The following is a 16,043-nucleotide window of genomic DNA, read 5'->3' on the forward strand; positions in this document are numbered from 1 at the left end:
AGTGTAGTAATATACTAGTTCGTTTAAACTTCGACAGGTGGCAGAGCTTGAAATCCTAAATCCAAGTAAATTTTATAATAAGAACCAGTCCATTTTCTTTATTAATCGAGTATCTATCATTCTTTGTCATTCCTCACAAGTATTTATTTGAAATATGATAGCAGCTCTAATGAATGAAAGTACAATCATATTATATTCAAATATAATAATATACTAATATATTCATATTATATTTATTAATTTACAAGATGATACACAGAATAGCTTATATCATATTTACTATATGTAATAGAGGGTTCTTACTATAATCTATGTTCTTACTGTAAACTATGATCATCGCCTATTACTTGGATTTAGGATTTCATAGTTCTGCCATCTGTCGAATGTTAAAGGAACTAGTATATTACTACACTACGGAAAGGTGATATAAGCTCTCCTGTGCTGCCATCTTGCGGAATAATAATACAATACTTATTGTTACTATTATTCATTCTCTGTTAGAATATTCCACAGAAATACTTGTGCGGATTGATCAAGAAGGATCCATACAATGTATTATTCAATTGGCAAGGAAAATGGATTTGTTTTTATTATAAAAATAAACGATTGCCTATTACTTGGATTTAGGATTTCATAGTTCTGCCATCTGTCAAATGTTAAAGGAACTAGTATATTACTACACTAGGGAAAGGTGATATAAGCTGTCCTGTGCTGCCATCTTGCGCAATAATAATACAATACTTAATGTTACTGTTATTCATTCTCTGTTAGAATATTCTACATAAATACTTGTGAGGATTGATTAAGAAGGATCCATACAATGTATTATTCAATTGGTAAGGAAAATGGATTTGTTTATATTATAAAAATAGACGATTGACAATTTACTTGGATTCAAGATTTCATAGCTGCGCCATCTCTCGAAGTTTAAACGAACTAGTATATTACTACACTAGGAAAAGGTGATATAAGCTGTCCTGTGCTGCCCTCTTGCGGAATAATAATACAATACTTAATGTTACTGTTATTCATTCTCTGTTAGAATATTCTACATAAATACTCGTGAGGATTGCCAAAGAAGGATTGTTGCAATGTATTATTTAATTAATAAGGAAAACAGATTAGTTCTTAATACAAAATAAGACGTTTCTCTATTTTCTTCGATTTAGAATTTCATGACCGCTCTATCTTATGAATTTTAATCGAACTAGCACAGTACTACATAGGATAAACTTGATATTAGCTTCCCTGTATTGTCAACTTGGGAAATAATAATGTAATACTGATTCTACCTTTCTTCATTTTCAGTTATAATATTGTAAATAAATACTTTTAAGGATGTACAAAGAAGAATCGATACAATGTATTATTAAACTGATATGGATAATGGGTTGGTTCTTACTATAAAATATGTCGATCGACTATTTTCTTCCATTTTCTTAAACGTTGGCAGCCTTGTATATGACTTATAACGAACACGTTTGAATTTGTGTTTATGGTTTTATGTGTGTTTTTAATTTGAAAGAATATATCATTTTTCTTTGATATAATTTTACCACAACATTTTGCCTTTATTATATAAATTGGAGCATGGCAAGTGAATTAAATTTAAATAATAAGAATACAGCGTTTTTTTCCATATCATGCTTTTATTTCAGTGAATTCGCTTCATTGTTTTATAATGTTGACCTTTTTCGAGATTAAATAAATTTTTTAATACATAAAAACCATCTGTAAATACATACTCAAAGAAATATGTTTACGTAATTATAATATAGAAATAAAAACACGTGTAGTAGACAAAGTAATAAGAAAAATATGAGTGATTTTATTGAAGACTCTTTTTCACTTTCTGTTGATAAACAGAAATATAGAAAAGGTATGTAAAATGAAATTATATTATGTATTGTAAGTCATAGTGATTATTTTATATATCCCAGGTTATCAGATTTTACCTAAAGTATCTAATAGAATTGATAAAACTACTAAAGATATTTTAAAAGTGCCAATCATTGGATCCCAAGACTTTTCTTTAAAACTTTCTGATGATTCTGTCATAGAAGATACTCAAGATATTCTTCCTGATAATAGTGAAGTAAATACAAACAAAGATGATATTATTGTCATTAGCGATTCAAGCATTGATTGCAGTTTAGATTATTTTAATAAAAAAAAGATTACAACCCCTATAATACCAAAAAACACTTATAAAAGTGTGATAAGATCAAAAAATTATGCTTTAGAAATATCGGATGATTCAAGTGAAGACGAAAATTTTTATGAAAAATGGAAAAATGTATCAATGAGAAATAAACATTATGATAAATTTTCTAATTGTATTGATAAAGTTACTTCACAAGATAAGAATTCATTTTATACTTCAGATGATAGTTCTAAGAACAGTAATACATCAAGTTCTGAACACAATAAAAATACTGATGTATCTAAAAATAGATATATTAGTTCAACATTAATAAATGTACAACATAATAATGAAAAATCGAACAGACAAATACAAGATACATCGGAAAAGGAAGAAAATATACATACTCCTGTTTCGAATTTAAATTTATTAAATAAATTGACTAATTATAATATTAATAGTAGTAATAGTAATACTAATAATTCTAAAAAATCAAAAACATGTATACAATTGACAAAAGGTGATCTAAATAAAATCTTAACAAATATACAGTCGACAAAAGCTATTTATGAATCTCCAAAACTACAAAAAGTCAATAATGTTGTAATTGATGAAACTTTAGATGATGAAATACATCCAGCTTTATTAAGTAATGATAATTTAATAAAAAAAGTTGATAAGCCACCTGCTACGATCATAGATGAAATCCCTCCAAATTCTGATATTATTAAGAATCAATGTACTGAAATAAATATAGTAACTTCATCTAAAATATATGACCAGTCTGTTGACACACCTATAGATAATCAAATAAAAGGCCTATCTGAAAGAAAAAAAAAAGAAATTTCAGATTGGCTTATGTTGAGTTCACCACGATCTTGTAGTGATAGTTCATTCAGCAATGTACCTGCAAGCAGTAAAAATGATATAAGTTCTGGAAACAGTAGTTTAGAAAGATTGGAGATGGATTATGAAACTCCAAATAATAGAGGAAAAATGAGATTTAAAACCAATGAAAACAATGTTATTATATCAGACACAAAAAGAACTAATCCTACGGTATCAAAGCCAAAAACACCACATAAATTTTTACACAAACCTAATGACAATATTCCTAAATCTTCAAACATTCTACAAAAAAAGAAACCTACTGATCAATGTAAAAATGTAGATACAAAGCAATCTAATAATATGAATGTTATGGAATGTACAGATATATTAGATAAGTTATATGGTAATGTATGGAGAGATAAAGCAGGTGCATTGCTTTCAACTCCAATAGAAAAACAACAAATTCTTATGAAGAAAGATAGAGCTGTACAAACAGAAAGGTAAGTTTTTTAATAAAACAAGAAATAACTGATAATATTAAGAAACATCATTTTTATTGTTACAGAAAAGCTACAAGAAATGAACATTATTTAATAAAAGCAGAAGATAAACAGAATAAATTTAATACAGATAAGAAAGTAAGATTAATAAATAAAAAACAAACTAAATATACTACGCAAAAAGATAGTTTCATTAATGATACTTCCTCTGAGAATGAATCAGAAAGTTTGTATTATACTGCTCTAACAAATCCACATGCATCAAATATTGTATCTGATAAACTTAATACTGTATCATCTTCTATTCAAAGGTATAATATGTTTTTATATACTTTTTATGAATTTCATGCAACAATATGAAGTACAATTTCCAAATTTTTTTTATAGAGCTATTCAAATATGTGATTCTGATGAAGAAGATGAATATAATACTAATTGTCAACCTGCAGTACAGAAAGTATTAGATAGGAAAAGATTATCATTTAGCAATGAAGAAAATAGTTCTGATACAAGTGAATTTGATCCAGGTGATGATATTACTCAAAAACGTGTATATAAAAAAGGTATTAAAATGACATATTTGTAAACATGATATTGTAAAAGCATTTAACAAATTTTTCAATGGTTTTAAAGTCTCCTAATTTTTAATTAAACATAAAATAAATTTTCAGATAAATATAGAACAAAAAAGAATTCAAGAACAACAACAACAACAACAACAAATAGAAACCTTCTTTCATCCATAGAAAGCAAGAGAAAGGAAACATATAAAAGTTTCTTAGCTTCTTTATCTGATTCAATACCTCTAATTAGTGCTCATCCAAATGCAAAAAAATATAGGCTCTCATATAAAAATAATAAAGAAGAGCTTTGCAAATATTTATACAAATTATATAATGAAAATATTTTTGATAAAAAGTTACCAGAGGATATGACAATAGAATGGAATATTCGTATGAGAGGAACAGCTGGATATTGTTATAATAAAAAATCTGTGAAACCTCTTGGAGGCATTCTCAGATCTTCAAGAATAGTACTATCAACTAAAGTATGCTTTAAATATATTGTAACTTCACATGCATAAACATTTTTCATTAATTCTAGTAAGTAATTCATTCGAATTTTATACAGGTTTTAGATACACCTGATAGATTAAGAGATACCTTAATTCATGAAATGTGCCATGCTGCTGCTTGGCTAATAAATGACGTGTCAGATGGTCATGGACCTTTCTGGACAGCATGGTAAGCATTAGAATAAATTGTTTTCTATACATGTTATTTATTTTATTATAATTTATATAGGGCTAATAAGGCCTTGAGAGCATTTCCTGAACTTCCTCCCATTCGTCGTTGCCATGATTATAAAATTAAAACAAAATTCACATATAGATGTATCGAATGTGGATACAGGTAAAAATATTAATAATATTGTTGCATGATTTATTGTTTACCTCTTTTTCTATTAATTATTAATTAGTTATTAATAAGTAATCTGATTAATTATTATGCTATTACAATTAATTTTAGTATTGGACGACATTCAAAGTCTTTAGATATTGAAAAGAAACGATGTGGCCATTGTTATGGTAAATTTGAGTTACTTATCAACAGAACAACGAAATCTGGTAGAGTTCAAATGCAAACGCCAAAAAGAGAACCATCTGCATTTGCACTTTATGTAAAAGAAAATTATAATTCTGTGAAAAAGGACAAGAACTTAAAACATGCAGAGGTGATGAAACTTTTAGGGCAACAGTTTTCAGCAATTAAAATAGCAAAGAAAGATGATAATAATGTTGATAATAACAAAGATTCATCCGATTGAATGTATATTCTTTCTGTAGAAAATCTTATGTGAAATTATGTATATCATAATCACGTATCTAATCTTACTATTGCAGGCACGACAATGTGAGATATGTTAAGTTATATATACAAAAATGAACTAGATCATAGTACATAAAGACACATGTTTTTTACATAAGAATTAAAACGCAATCATTGTTTATAAACTTATAAGAAAATATCATAATAAAGAATACGTAAGATTGTTATATTATAAAAAGAAAATATATATTAAGGTCCTTTATTGCAAATTTTATTTATCTAAACATTTAAGATATATTTTATCACCAATGACGATATAAAGCAAATGTTTCATTTGAACCAATCAAAAATTTATAAAATCTTACGATTCATGCATATCCGCATTAAAATGCATTAAAGTACTTGCAAGCATAATGGACCAATTATTTTCGTTATCAAATCGTTGTCAAGTAAAATTATTTATAATTAATCTTTTATAATTAATTATTTTATTATATCGTTGATATATTACTTATTAAAAAAGTATAGGGAAAAAACGATATAAATAAAGCGAAAAAAAAGAATAAGGATATTTAAAATAAGTGGGGGTGGCGCCATGGTCGCATTAATATGGTAATGCGCGCGCATACGATAGTGGCGGCGACGGCGGCAATAATAGGAGCAGCGGCGTCAGCAGCGCACTCTAAAAACAGTCGTGCCGAAGATGGCGACGTGCGAGTGGCGGTGTCGGTGTAGTGTTTAAGAAGAGAAAGGGACCATGTTGTCGCCGCGGCCAACGCAGTGTTTCCCGTGATTCGCAATCGAGCTCGGTGCAAATGTAGGAATGTCAGAGGTTAAACGGGTACCCCTGCAAACCCTGGAGTTTCCGGAGTCCCTGGGCCACGCCGCGAAGAAGGAGAAAAAGGGTGAGAAGGGCAAACAGCTTGCGCCCTCCTTCCGTTTTACGCTCACTCTGCCAGAGTCGAACGAGAAGGCATGCCCCGAGTTCAACTACGCGCAGCTTCTCAAAGCAGCCGAGGTCAGTCCATCTTCCTTTTCTCTTTATCTTTTTTCGTAAAACGTCTAACGAGGAAAAACAGAGACCGAGATCCAAATAAGAGAAATGTTCTCGACCGCGTGCCTCGATAAGGGCACGACTTACCGGCCGCACTTCTCTGTCTCTTTCTCTGTCTCTCTTTACGACTTTGAGAAGAAAGTGCAAAAATACTAATGGTTTCGCGTCGTCGAGGGCGACGCACGACGATGCCAGATGCATATCGACATGCAACGCTCTCGAAACACGACTGTCACGCGTCCTTGTTGCCTCGTGAGATCTCTACCGTACACCGTTCTCTCTCTCTCGATTCCTCGTGACGTTTCCTCCTTTGGTCAGTATCCTGTCTCTCAACTACGAGAAAAGAGAGAACTGATCGATTCTCCTCCGACATTTCGTAGGAACTTTTCTAGATTTTACTGTGACCTATTCTAGCGATTGTTTATCGAAGAAAAAGAAAATAACGGTTAGATCTTAAACATCAACCGTACATTTAACATTATTTCTAACGCAAACAGAAATCAGAATATACGATTCTTCCTTAACTCGACATCACTACGAAATCATCCATTTTAGTTACTAACTTAGGAGGCAAGGCGAATACATCGTTTCGAGCCGACATTGCAATTCCTTTTTATAATACTTTCTATCGACACGACCATTAGAAAATATCGCGTACGCCACGTATTTATCTCTAATGTTACATACATGTAACATTTCTCGATAAACGCCATGCTTCTCGTTATCTACTATGAAAATCGCCTTTCTTTTTCGAATTATATCGCATAATACTCCTAGACAACCGTGTCCCCCTCCTCTTTGCCCATGTATTTCTCTCTCTCTCTCTCTCTCTCTCTCTCTCTCTCTCTCTCTCACATACACACAACATATATACACATGTCGAATCACAGACATATTCATACACACACACAACACTCTCTCTTTCTTTTTCTACTGCGCTGCGCTGGAAACTCGTGATCGTCGACACGTATCGAGAGCGCACGTATAGGAACATGGCTTGACCTCTCCAGACATATGTCATGCTTTCGTGCATAGCTTTTCGGCTTTCGCAACCCCTTCTCTAATCTTTCTATTCATTTTTTTCTATCGCCCTTCACCCCTTCACATCGAATTCTTCGTAGACGTATACGTGTACGCTGTCGCGGGTGGACGCGCGCGTGCTCACCCGTCCGCTCGCGCGCACACACACGCACACCAACCAACCAATTTCTCGTCTCGAAAAGACGACAAATTCTTTCTTCCTCGAAATATTGCCACGAATGAGTATTGTCGTTTCCGTTATGAATTTACACGAGAATGTGCGCACGAGATTGACGTATAAATACATATGTTTTACGATAATTTGTTTCTCTCTCCCTACCTCTCTTTTTCTCTCTCTCTCTCTCTCTCTCTCTCTCTCTCTCTCTCTCTCTCTCTCTCTTTTTTCTCTCTTCCTCTCTCTTTTCCCTTTCTTCTTTCTCTTTCTCTTTTCATACGTGTCGTCGTTGCACGAGACAATATATGTGGCAGCTCCTCCTGTCATGCATGTATATGTTTGATCGAACGATGCTCTCTGTGTTCTTCGCGACGTTTTCTTTTTTCTTTTTTCTTTTTTTTTTTTTTAAGAGTTTTTAAAAAGCTAATAAAGACTTCGTGTGTTCTCCATTATACGCCGAATAGGCAGGTTTATCTTCCTCTCTATATATATATGTGTGTGTGTATATATATATATATATATATCTTTCTCTCTTCCATCCTTTCATTTTATTTGCAACAACAATCAAATAAGCTTTAGTAACGGTATCTAATGATTCATGCATGTTACGGTCATAATTCCATAAGAAAATGAAGACCGTGAGTCTTACCAAGCTACTATCACGATATACCATAGATTTTTTCTTTCTTTCTTTTTTTTTTTTCAAATACAAGGCTAATCGCGATGGTGGGGATGAATTACATTCCCCGCTTTTACCTCTCTTTCCCGCCACGTCGGTCGATCATTCTTTCAACGTTGCATCTGTATACCATAGTGTATAAAAGTCCCACAGCGTATACTTATAATCGAGAGGAGAGGAGAGGAGAAAGAGAAAGAGAGAGAGTAGTCTTTTGTCGTTGATAGTTATCGATTCACCACCGCATAGTGGTTAGTATCCTTTCGCAAGCTGCCCTACGGATCTTGCTCGTCTTCTCTCTTTCTCTCTCTTTCTCTTTCTCCCTTTTCTCTTCTCTCCTCTATTTTTTGCTTTCGCGCCTTCTTCACCAAGCTCTTCACCACGCAACATGGATTTTTGAAATTCCTGATGTTCCTATAGGCCATTTACCCTATCTTTTCTTGAGCAACCAATAATATTGTATTTCGCGAAAGAAAAGTGAAATACTTTCCTTTTTTTTCTTTTTCTTTTTCTTTTTGTTCGTTGTTTTTTTCTTCCATACGCACTCTTCGTAATTCTTGGAAAATCTGCATAGAGAGAAAAGCATTGTATTATTTCGAAATACACGATGCGTTTTTAATACGGATTTTTAATACCAGCGATAAAGTGCAACAGAAGCAAAAAATCTAAAAAGGGAAAGGATAAAGTAGTATGCATTGTCTCTTCTCTTTTTTTTATTTTTTTTTTATTGTTACTCCATATATATTTTCCACCATGTTATTGTTAAATTTGTCTATTCTTTTCTTTTGTTACTGTCACGTTGGGTTTTTAACCTGTTGATAATAATATTATCGCTGAAACGGTCACTCGATGTAGCGTCCCCGTATTAGGAGAGCAGAATGAAAAAGGAGGTGGCACGTTTCGCATAGAGCAGAGAACCACTGTATCGTAGCTCGCGTTTCACCTGTAACGTGTTCTCCTGGTATTGCAGAACGTTTCTCGCATCGTTTCAAAGTTTTATCTTATCGTTTTCTTCCTTCCTTCCTTTCTTTCTTCCTTCCTTGACCGTGTGAAATATTTTTGAAGACGGTGTTGTCTAATGCGTATAACATAAGTTTCGTCCTTTTATCTTATCGCTTTTGCCGATAATAATCCTGCGATATGAATTATTGTTTTAATTATTATATTTTGTGTTAGGAATTAATATTGGATTAATATTTGAAGTACTACGGATATATATGTTTATACATGGATACATACATGAATATATGTATGTATGTATGTATGTATGATTTATGCATGTATATATGTGTATATATAGATGCTATCGTGTCCTACTTGCTCACAGTGCTGTGATAATTTTAATGAGAAATATTTAACGTGAAATATCGATCGATTTTTATTTATGTTCACACAGAAAAAGCGCAGAAAAGAACAAAAAAGAGGAGATGAGAATGCGACGAATGGGCTGGATCCCTTCGACGAGGATGACGAAGATAAACTTAAAGATATGGCGAGGAGATTCGAGGCTAAATATGTATGTATATAAAGAAGTTCGCTAGAGAGATTGTGTGAATGAAAAAAATTAACGATTAAAATATTGAATTATGTTAATATTTCATGTTGTTTTAGGGTACGGCTACTTTGGGGAAAAAAAGACATAAATATGATGATTATGTGGATTTGGGCGCGGGATACGATGAGAACGATTCCTTCATTGACAATACGGATGCTGTGAGTGATATATTTTGTATCATTTATTTTTCATTCGAAATTTGCTTATTTAATTTGTTTTTTTTTTATTTTATTTTTTTTTTGTTTTTGTCTTCCATTCTATTCATCGTTAATCGTTTTCCAGTACGATGAGATTGTGCCAGAAGAGATGACCACAGCTCATGGGGGTTTCTACATAAATTGTGGAGCCCTTGAATTTAAAGCTGCTGAAAGGCATTCCTTAGTTCACAATAACAACAATAATAAAAGTAACAATGATGAAGATGAAAGTAGCGATAGCAGCGAAGAAGAAACAGAAGACGTGGATAGTCCAAAGAGGGCAGATAAAAGAAATCTTAGTTCGTCGGAAGATGATGAAGTGGAAGACATGTCAGATCAACCGAGAAAAGTAATTTAAATATTTGATGTGCTGTATATTTCTTATTCATTGAATTTTTTTTATTACGATTATTTTCATCCATGAAGAAGCAGAAAGTCGATGAAAATGGAGATAAAAAATCCAACCACGAAAATGTAATTAAGAAGAAGAAAAAGAAGCCGCAAAATCATCAGTCTCAAGATCAACGTTCGAATTGTCAACAGGATGCGGAAAGGCGGAAAGAAAAAGGAGAAACGACAGATGCTGAGGGTGGTACAGGTATTAAATAGACGCGTGTTAAATACATATTTATTCTGTTTTATAACATATGTTAGAATTTAAATTTGAATCGCGTTTTCCCTTTCGTTAAAGCGTCGGAAGATCAAGAGGAAAAGAAAAAGCCTGAAAAAGACTTGCAAAAGAATAGAACTACGACTGAGAAAAAATTTGATATTAAAAAATTTGAAAAGAAATCATCCACCAGTAGTAATGGCTGTGATGCAAAGAAAATAGATTTAAAGAAACTTTCTGGTAAAGACAGTAATATCGACGATGCTATAGAAAGCGTTGTTAATGCAGCTAGAGTCGAAGACGAGTCGAGCCGAGACACTACAGATTCTGGAAAATCTCGAGGTGCTCTTGGTACAGAATCGGAATGCGATGATATCGATAAAGAAGAAGCACCATTACCGGATGGCCTTCCTGAAGATATCAAGGAAATTGTTAACAAATTGAAGGTACACGCAGAAAATAGTAAAGAGGGTAAAAGCAAATTTTTCAATCCATCGGTCAACGCTGCTTTATTTAGGTAACTTTCTTTTATAACGTGGATTTATGATATTATAAAATTTTAACGTTGTTTCGAGAAAAGGAAGAATATTTTATTATATTTCAATCTTTTATTTCATATAGTTTAGAGAAAAAATTAAGGACATTGAATTCTGCGAGTGCAAGACCTCAGACGTATGGACATCTCGCACGATTTCTACCTTGTAGTAAAATAACTCTTCTTAATAGAGCTAAGAAACTCTATTTACAAGACGCTGAATATAGGGTTAAGGAACCAATGCAAAGGTAAAATGTTTGTTTTATTATGATAGAAAAAATGAACAAGTAATATATATGTATATATATTTGATTTTGTATCGTTTATAAATTTGTAAACTTCAATTGCTGGCAAAGTTTGGTGGTGTTTCAGGTTAAAAGCTATCATTGATAATATAATGCCATCGGTTATGGATGCATACATCAAGGAAAGTCAGAAGGTTGCGGATGAAAAGTAAGTATCTTATCAAATTAAATCCTTGATTTTTTGTACAAAATTGTTTAAGTTTGTAGCTGTACAGAAGACACATTTCGAAAATAAAGTAGAGTTAATACTTTAGGTTGTATAGGATATTAAATTGGAACTCATTGTACTTTTCTATTTCTCAGTCCTCAATTATACTGGGAGATATATCGGTACTGTTGGTAAGGTGCCCCTCGTAAGAGGAAACCCTTTCTATTCTTGCCTGTCCAATTTCTCTTTCTCTTTGTCGTCCCCCTCATTTCTTCTGCCTTCATCTTTTTCCCTTAATCTTATCATGCTTATATACATCTGCTATCTCAATTACAATGAAAGCTTTCAAACCTGACATTCGATGTGTACATTTCCTATACATGTTCTATACAAAGATTACTTATTTTTGAGATAGCAGAAGACAATTCGGGGCTTTTTATCATCAGTATCAATATTTAGTTTTTCACTGGCATCATTTTTTATGTCAAATAACGCGTTTAACATTAAACAAATACGTTTCATTATTCTTTATCATCGCAATACCAAAATCCTTTTTCTCAGTCGTTTTCCTTAACTATAATTTGTGATTGGTTTCCAGGGGATTTGAAGGTTCGCCTGCTGCTGCTGAAAGTTCTGATGAAGAGGAGGGTTCATGTAAAAGCGCAGACAAATCTAAAATTCCGAAAAAACGGTTTCCTTGGACGGATGAGACGAAGTATGTAACTCCTGTTTTCATTATTGAATATTTTGGATATATGTAATATATCCAAATATACAATATATATATATATATATATATATATATATATATATTTCTTTTAATATAATTAAAAATACGTGTCGACTCTTTACAGGAAATTAGTATATGAAATTGCGAATGCGAGAAGACAATACTTTAAAATTTTAAGACCTAGAAAAGAAAGTATGGAATCCTTTGTAGCGACATTTATGGATACAAAAGTGTTACCATTATGGCCACCTGGATACGTACGCTTACAAACTTTGTTGAAGTATTCAAATCCTGTCGAACCTACGTAAGTATAATTACGTGATACATGCGACGTCATTTCCCTTACTCCTACTTTAATCTTATAAGGGATTTTATTTTCCACGCTTCGCTTTAAGCATGGGTTGATTCTGTTCAGCTTTTCTACTTTCTCCAAGGTGAAAGAAATATTTCTGCATGTCTCATAATCAAGATTATTGACTCTACGTCAAGATCAGTTTAACTCATTTTTTTGCAAATCGCGGTCAGCAGATCCACGCCTGAAACGCCAGTCTACATCTATCATCAGGTAGTTAGATGGTAGTTCTATTTTCTGGTCATTGTATGTTTTAGGGAGGTGATTATGTTGGATTAGAATTACGATTTCTACTTCTCGGATAAAACTCAATATTGGAGCTCTAGTAAAAATGAAAGCTTGACAATCACAAGTTTAATATTTCTAATACATTTGTAGACAAATAATTGTAGAATGATATAATAATGGGCCTTAATTTGTCATTTTCTGCTCATTTTTTTTTTGTACATATTGATTTGGAATGTTCGTTTTTCTTTTTGTATTCTTTGTGTGATTTTGCATTGTTTTACTATTTATCATTAAACTTCTCACTTTATTTATTTAATATTTTTATCTCAATTGAATCAAACCTACCTCCTTTCTGTTTTACCTACTATAACATCGATTTTTGCATAGTCTGTATATATTATAACTATTGTATGTACATTAATACTGCTATATATTTAAGGATCTCGGCAGATATATGTATAGATATATATATAACATCATTATTTTATATTTCTGATTTTAGAATTAAGAGGAAAGCGAAAAAGTTGAAAGATGTTGTCAGTGCAAATAATCTTTCTTCTTCCGCAAATACAATTTGCAATTCTACTGGGAGGCTTGATGCGACAAGCAGTAATAATGCTCCAACTCAAGAACGGGAGAAAACTCCTACGAGTGTCGCTAAGATTCTAAACGTTTCTGAAAATTCCATAAACGTCACAAATGTGGGGGCATTAAAGTCAAACGATAATAATGCTGAAAAGAAGCAACAAAGTTCTAAGCAAAAAGAAAAGAACAAAGACAATGGTAATGCAAGTCAGCAGTATGAAGCTTCATCGAATATCATTTCCAATTCTACCGTCGGAAAAATATCTGTTGTACCAACGGCACAATTAATGGCACAAAAACCGGTAAAAAGTCACATGGAAAAGTTTAATCTCATGGATTTAGCGAATAGTTCTCTTTCCATTACGCCTGTCAATGACTATCATAAAATACCTGGGAAGACGAACGAAGTTAAAAAGGATGTAGTCTCTATTACGGCCTATCCAGAACCTTCCAATATATTGTCTAATACCAACGAAGTCCCACAAAGTGGTCACGGATCTGCACACAGACAAGAGACTTCGTATCCAACTACACAACATTCAAACTATTCATTAACAACAAGTCAAACTTCGCCACACTCGAAACCCGTTTCTTTAAAGCATAGAATACTACAAGATAACACGGAGATTAAAAATGATAAAAGATTAGAAGATAAAGATCTAGAACTGACGAATAAAACAGAGAAGAGAGATAAGAGACGTGAAAGGTGTATGGAAAATAAGCACAAGTCACAAGACACGAAGAAACGGAGAAAAGATCAGAAAATAATGGAACCACAACAAATAGGACCTATACATTCGGAAATAGTCTCGCTTCCACAGCAAACTTCTCTTTCGAAGGAAGAACAGGAACAAAGACAAATCGAGGAGACCGTTGCCGCCACGAACTTCTTAAGTCAAATAATCAACGATGATGCTTCTACGAGGGCGATTACAGATAAAAGAAAAGATAGCGGACATGTTATAGATGAGTCCATAGGAAGTATGGTACCAACGGAGCAGGAAAAGGACGTTCAAATGGTAATGAGGTCGTTAAAAGAATTACAAGAATTGCAAGAAATGAATTGTTCGCCTAGCCATTCGCCGGTTAACGCGTGTGGCATTCAGAAACCCAACAAGTCAAGTGTACAGTATGTCACTTACCAAGAAGAGTATCAACGGTTGTACCTTAAAAAGGAAGATAAATTGCGACCGAAGGAAGAAGCACAGTGGTAAAGACAGACATTATTAACGCTGGTAGAGCGGTATTTTAGATGATGATTATAATGGATAGGGTGATAATAACCGGAAACAAAGAAGAATGGACTCGTGAAAGGGCATTTGTCGAGGAAAATGAAAATGGTCAAATGTGATTCTTCGAAACTTCTTCCATTATTGCTAGCGTCGTTTATCGTCGACGGTCGAAAAAGTAGAATGAGAGTTTTTACGGCTGATATCTCATTGTATTGCATCATATACAAATTTTTAAGCATTTGAGGAAAGCCGAAAAATTGTGTAAATACATTGATTCGTTAAGAATAACGTCAGACATACCTGTACAGAATAAGTATAAATTATGAATTTATTATAATCTATTAAGTATGTGTAAATAAGTTAGCGTCCAATCGTCGCCGTGAATGGGGTGGCTAAGAATACCATATTCCCTTTTAATAATATTTTATTTCGTCACTTCAATGTAGTATTGTATGATTCTCAAGTGAGTCCCTAAAAGTCGGTATTGGAAACCGCGATTTTATAATATACGTCATTTAATTGTCGTTGTGAAATGAAACGTGAGATTTTTGTTTTTATAACTGCCGTGTTGCGGGAGGGGTAGGGTATCAGAATTAGGACTATCAATGCTTTCTATAATAATACGAATCCTCTGGCCACCCTAAGTCACAAAGCGAAAAGAAAAGTTTCGAATGTTGTTCCTTTTTGCACACGAGCTGTCATCATTACCATCGCATCGCAATGCAGTGTGCTGAAAAAAAGGAATCGGTTAGATTTATATATTTTTTATATATACTCTCTGCCTAAATTCATGTTGCCTTCTGAATCATTTAAAATACAGATTACGAGAGTTCAAACGTCAGAGTGAGTAACGTGATCGTTATCGGCTTGTGAATAAAGTCTAATGCAAGAATTTGGAAACGCTTCCCTGATAGATAAACGGTGCAGCTTCGTGTGCAGTTAGATCGAATGATAGATTTAATAGCGAGCAATGTATGCGAGGAACCAATGTGTGAGTTTAGTATTTAGGACAGAGGAGGAGGATAAGAAAGAGAGAATGAGTATGAAAGAGCGAACGAGTTAGAGTATTTTTGGAACACGTAAAAATGATAATTAGTAAATGTATCTTACGTGATACATCCTCCCCTCCCCTCCCATTTTAACAATATGATACTTACAGTACGTTTAAGCGTCTTGTACAATTCTGCATTGAGAATTTTTACTAAGACGACTTCAAATATAAGTTTTGAATATTTTTTACAACATCTATATACGACTCTCTGCCCTCTCCTTTATCTATACGATTCGCATGAATTAACTTCTCTGCAGGCACTTTATTTATGCTACTTTTAGATAAAA

At 33.0% G+C, this 16,043-nt stretch overlaps 2 protein-coding genes across 4 annotated transcripts; both read left to right on the forward strand.

Annotated features, from left to right (window-relative positions):
* Nucleotides 1-867: 867 nt before the first annotated feature.
* Nucleotides 868-5,738, forward strand: LOC127063850 (germ cell nuclear acidic protein). Of its 2 annotated transcripts, XM_050994118.1 has the most exons (9): nucleotides 868-1,390; nucleotides 1,659-1,879; nucleotides 1,941-3,474; nucleotides 3,540-3,785; nucleotides 3,862-4,037; nucleotides 4,146-4,522; nucleotides 4,606-4,718; nucleotides 4,779-4,886; nucleotides 5,004-5,738. In XM_050994118.1, the coding sequence occupies exons 2-9, from the start codon at nucleotides 1,819-1,821 to the stop codon at nucleotides 5,299-5,301; spliced, it is 2,913 nt and encodes a 970-aa protein (XP_050850075.1). In that variant the 5' UTR covers nucleotides 868-1,390; nucleotides 1,659-1,818; the 3' UTR covers nucleotides 5,302-5,738. The 2 variants fall into 2 exon arrangements, with proteins under 2 accessions (XP_050850075.1, XP_050850074.1); XM_050994117.1 differs by having other exon boundaries at nucleotides 868-1,879.
* A 241-nt stretch (nucleotides 5,739-5,979) lies between these two features.
* On the forward strand, nucleotides 5,980-15,947 carry LOC127063849 (ubinuclein-1). 2 transcript variants are annotated; one of them, XM_050994115.1, is made up of 12 exons: nucleotides 5,980-6,321; nucleotides 9,625-9,744; nucleotides 9,840-9,941; nucleotides 10,066-10,329; nucleotides 10,407-10,578; nucleotides 10,672-11,107; nucleotides 11,212-11,373; nucleotides 11,498-11,578; nucleotides 11,734-11,769; nucleotides 12,177-12,293; nucleotides 12,433-12,612; nucleotides 13,391-15,947. In XM_050994115.1, the coding sequence occupies exons 1-12, from the start codon at nucleotides 6,127-6,129 to the stop codon at nucleotides 14,685-14,687; spliced, it is 3,162 nt and encodes a 1,053-aa protein (XP_050850072.1). In that variant the 5' UTR covers nucleotides 5,980-6,126; the 3' UTR covers nucleotides 14,688-15,947. The 2 variants fall into 2 exon arrangements, with proteins under 2 accessions (XP_050850072.1, XP_050850073.1); XM_050994116.1 differs by lacking the exon at nucleotides 11,734-11,769 and having other exon boundaries at nucleotides 5,981-6,321.
* The last annotated feature ends 96 nt before the right edge of the window (nucleotides 15,948-16,043 follow it).

The sequence above is a fragment of the Vespula vulgaris genome, chromosome 5 (assembly GCF_905475345.1).
Source record: "Vespula vulgaris chromosome 5, iyVesVulg1.1, whole genome shotgun sequence".
Taxonomy (NCBI): Eukaryota; Metazoa; Arthropoda; class Insecta; order Hymenoptera; family Vespidae; genus Vespula; species Vespula vulgaris.

Excerpts from the sequence above, each read along its gene's own strand:
- LOC127063850 (XM_050994117.1), top strand. The coding sequence starts at position 1,819 with ATGAGTGATTTTATTGAAGACTCTTTTTCACTTTCTGTTGATAAACAG. Across the intron at positions 4,719-4,778 it reads GGACCTTTCTGGACAGCATG|GGCTAATAAGGCCTTGAGAG; the intron begins GTAAGCATTAGA and ends TAATTTATATAG. Across the intron at positions 4,887-5,003 it reads TGTATCGAATGTGGATACAG|TATTGGACGACATTCAAAGT; the intron begins GTAAAAATATTA and ends AATTAATTTTAG.
- LOC127063849 (XM_050994115.1), top strand. The coding sequence starts at position 6,127 with ATGTCAGAGGTTAAACGGGTACCCCTGCAAACCCTGGAGTTTCCGGAG. Across the intron at positions 11,579-11,733 it reads CAGAAGGTTGCGGATGAAAA|TCCTCAATTATACTGGGAGA; the intron begins GTAAGTATCTTA and ends TCTATTTCTCAG. Across the intron at positions 12,294-12,432 it reads CCTTGGACGGATGAGACGAA|GAAATTAGTATATGAAATTG; the intron begins GTATGTAACTCC and ends GACTCTTTACAG.